Genomic DNA, 4,147 nt, shown 5'->3' with positions numbered 1-4,147 from the left:
TGAGTTGGAAATAATGAAGGTGACTGATCACAAGCAGAGGGACCCTGGGGACTCTGATCTCTGGAATGAAAGGTGTTAAGATACGTTTCAGTAATGTTCCTTGGGCCCAGACTCACCAAGCACTCAGGGTGTTTGTCTCCCTGGGATGAGGTCATCTCTCTCCTTCCCCAAGAAATGGGCCTGTTTTGTATTGGGTGTAAATTCGCCACAAGGAAATACCTGCTTCTCTGAGCCTGGTCTCCCCACCTTGGGATGATTCTCTGTTGGTGTTTGCTTTTATTTTTTCCTAACTACCTTTTGCTTTTTGATTGTATTGTGGCAAAATAAGGGAACGAGCTTTTTTTTTTTTTTTTAAAAAATCTTATCTAGGTGAATGGTAATAGTAAAGGTCAATGGTCAATAGTAAATGGTAATAGTAAAGCTGGTAGAGAATAGGTGGTAGTTAAGAGGTTAGGAGCCAGCTGCTGTAGGGCCCCATGTGCATGGAATCACTGGCTCAGGACAACTCTGTAGGGTAAATGTAACCACTGTGCTGAGGTGATAAATAGCAAAAAGAGACTCAGAGATGTGAGGACCAGGATCATTCACAGTAGGGAAGTGGAGATACAGACTCAGGTCTGTCTGAAGACCCTTCATCTTTCCTTGAAGTGGGAAGTTAGTGTATTTTGTTTTGCTCTCAAAGGATCATGGATTCTCTTGTCTGTCTACCTACCCATCTGTCTGTCTATCTATCCATCTATCCATCATCCATCCATCTTCCATCTAGTCATTTCACAAATACTACATGAGCCCAACAACAATAACAAATACAGCATTTTGACCACTGCACATGTAATTTCTGTTTTTCATTCTACATCCTGTGTGCTAAAGTTACATTTACTAGTTTTTTTTTCTCTAATCTTTATAAATCCCTGCAAAGTAAGATGCTGTGACCCATCTAGTTGGTGAAGAAATAGAAACTCAGTGAGATGAAGTTAAGTATCCAAAGGTATGTGTTAAGATGGGCACCAGGCTCAGCAAACAAAACCTAGAACATCCAGTTAAATTTTGATTTTCCATAACCAGTAAATTTTAGGATAAATGTTCTATGTGACATACATACACTAAAAATGACTTGTTATTTAACTGACATTTGAGTTAAATTAGGTGTGTGTGTACATGTGTGCATGAATGTGTGTATGTGTGTGTATGTATGTGTGAGTACATGTGCTTGTGTGTGCACTTGTGTGTATGTGTATGCGTGTGTGTGTGTGTGTGTGTGTGTGTATGTGTGTGTAGGCCAGGGGACAACCTTAGTGTCATTTCTCAGGTGCTGTCTGCCTTTTGTTTAGGGAAAGGGTCTGTAACTGGCCTGTAACTAGTTGAGTAGGCCAGGCTGGCTGGCCAGCAAGTTCCAGACACCCACCTGTCTCTGCCTCCCAGCACTGGAATTTTAAGTGTATGCCACCAGGCCTGGACTTTTTGTTTTTCAGCTGGCTTCTGGGGATTGAATTCTCCTTTGAGTGTTTACAAGACTTTGCAAGCACTTTACTGACTGAGTTATCTCCCTAGCTCACATTATATATGTTATATATATCGTGATGGCTAATCCTGGGTGTCAGCTTGACTGGATCTGGGATTAACTGAAATGAGAGAGAGGGTTTTTTGTTTTTGTTTTTGTTTTTTCGGTCTTTTTGAGACAGGGTCTCCCTGTAGCCCCAGCTGGCCTGGATTCACTATGGAGACCAAACTGGCCTGGAACTCCTGGAGATCCGCCTGCCCCTGCCTCTGGGATTAAAGGCGTGGGCCACTCGCCCTGGGATCGCCTCTGGGATTAAAGGCCTGTGCCACCACACCCTGAGATTGCCTCGGGGATTAAAGGCGTGTGTGCCACACGCCCTGGGATCGCCTCTGGGATTAAAGGCGCGTGTGCCACCACACCCTGGGATTAAAGGCGTGTGCCACCACACTCTGGGATTAAAGGCGTATGTGACCACGCCCTGGGATCGCCTCTGGGATTAAAGGCGTGTGCAGCCGTGCGGCCAAGAGAGCTTCTTGATTGGATCATCTCTGAGGCTGGAAGACACACCCTAAATGTGGGTGTTGCCTTCTGATGGCAGCCTGTATAAAAGGCCAGGGCAGAAGAGTGCTCTTGCTTTTTGCTGCTTGCCTTCTCTCTCTCTCTCTCTCTCTCTGGTGAGTTTGTCTTGCTGCTGTAGACTGAAGACTTTTGGAATTCATCAGACCTTCAGCAGTGCCAGATTGGGACTACTGAGATAGCCAGCCTCGTGGACTGAGCAACTACCATATTCTCAGCCTTTCCACTGTGGTGCAGCCATTGATGGACTACTTGGACTCAATTCTGTAAGCTAATCTGATAAATCCCCATATATATGAATATATATGAATATATATTCATTCTACTGGTTCTGTTTCTTTAGAGAACCCTAATACATATGTGTGTGTATTTATAAAATTTATGCATATAGTGCTCCGACAGTCGCTATGGAGGCCGGCAGGACTGCGGTGCTGCGCGTGAAACGGAAGCGGAATACAGAGCCTGCGGAGGCACTGGTGCTGGCCTGTAAACGCCCCCGCAGCTCCAAGGTCGAGTGGCCGGTCCAGGAGACGCCAGAGGGGCTGGAGAAAGAGGCGGAGAACAAAATCTTCCAGTTGGTTGCTACTGTGCACTCCCAGGAGGACCCAATCCACCCGCTGGTGAGGGCTGCCCTGCGACCGTCCTGCAACAGCCAAGAACGTATCCGCCGCCACCTCCGTGCCTCGGTTCGCGAGGTCCGGAAAGAGGGTCGCTACAGGATAGTCTCCAGACACCGATTCTCCGGGACCCTTGGCAGCTTGGAGTCTGAGGGGGATCTGGGGAACCCAGAAGCTGTCGGGGACACAGGCTTCCAGCTGTTGGACCTGATCCACGAGGAGGGAAACCCAGAGGCCGCTGCCACAGACTACTGCAAAACATGTGATCCAGATATGATCCTCCACAGCTCTGTAGAGTTGATCCGTGAAAGGCTGACTGTATCTGAGAATGGACTAGAAGTGGGGCACCAGCAGGAACCAAAGCATGATGACTGTGTGTATGACATATACTACGTAGAGATGGCCACTCCTGGGTGGATTGAGAACATCCTATCTGTGCAGCCTTACAACCAGGAGTGGGAGCTGATGAATGATGATCAGCAACCAGAAGATACTTACGAGGATGAAGATGATGAGAACAGTGAAAATAATTGGTGCAATGAGTACCCAGATGAAGATAGCAGTGATGGAGATGAAGATTCCAGAGGCTCTGATGACAGCCTCAGTGAGGAGGAAAGAGGCAGCAGGCAACTGGTGTGGAACAAGTACCCTTTGTATGTACAGAAGGAATTTGGCTATGACAGCCCCCATGATCCGGATTCAGACTGATGGTCTGATGATATTCATGAGATTTTTCACAGGTCCTTGAAGGCTGACAAGTGTCATGTGGCCTGGTAATTCCTAATTGAACATATGGAAAGAAAAGCCATCACCCCAGCATAATGAAGACTTAAGCTAAAGGTGTCTTTACCACTCAAAGTAGGGCAGTCAAGCATGCTGAATCGTGCCTGCGATTCCAGCACTGGGGAGGCTGGGGACAAGAGGCGCACTGAAAGTCCAAGGGCAGCCTGGACAAATGAAAGTTCTTCTACTTACAGACAGGTGTTTTCTGTGGCATCCTACCTCTGCTGAGCCTGGAGGGAGGAGAGGCTCCACCTTCAATAGCAGTATTTGACTTTCCCTGATCACCAGGCTGTCTGGTTCTAGTGAAGCCTGTTCCCTTTGATGGAGGGCATCTACAAGGACAGCAGTGGCTTCCTTGCATTCACACAGCCTGGATAGCAGCAGCTATCAGGACAGGAAGTAGAATCTGCCAGAGCTGTGGGAGATTCCCTATTGCAGAAACTGATATTGGTTGTAAATACTCTCATCCTTTGGCAGTGGTGCCAAGGAACAGTATGCATGTGGTATTCTTTAATAAAAATGCATTTTTAACGTGGAAAAAAATTTATGCATATAGTGTCTTGCCTGCATGTATGTAAGTGCACCCATGTCATACAATGCCCACAGAGGTCAGAAGAGAGCATTGGTCCCCTGGAACTGGAGTTACAGATGGTTGTTAGCTGCGGTGTGG

General features: G+C 47.0%; 1 protein-coding gene across 1 annotated transcript; it reads left to right on the top strand.

Annotated features, from left to right (window-relative positions):
• Positions 1 to 2,265: 2,265 nt before the first annotated feature.
• LOC103745556 (probable RNA polymerase II nuclear localization protein SLC7A6OS) lies at positions 2,266 to 3,417 on the top strand. Its single transcript, XM_029570558.1, has 2 exons — positions 2,266 to 2,343; positions 2,469 to 3,417. Exons 1-2 carry the CDS (start codon positions 2,321 to 2,323, stop codon positions 3,400 to 3,402), a joined length of 957 nt encoding a protein of 318 aa, XP_029426418.1. The 5' UTR covers positions 2,266 to 2,320; the 3' UTR covers positions 3,403 to 3,417.
• Positions 3,418 to 4,147: the final 730 nt, after the last annotated feature.

Source organism: Nannospalax galili, unplaced genomic scaffold (assembly GCF_000622305.1).
Source record: "Nannospalax galili isolate Female #2095 unplaced genomic scaffold, S.galili_v1.0 scaffold120, whole genome shotgun sequence".
Taxonomy (NCBI): Eukaryota; Metazoa; Chordata; class Mammalia; order Rodentia; family Spalacidae; genus Nannospalax; species Nannospalax galili.
The sequence above is the reverse complement of the archived record's forward strand: the minus strand, read 5'-3'. Positions and strand labels throughout refer to the sequence as shown.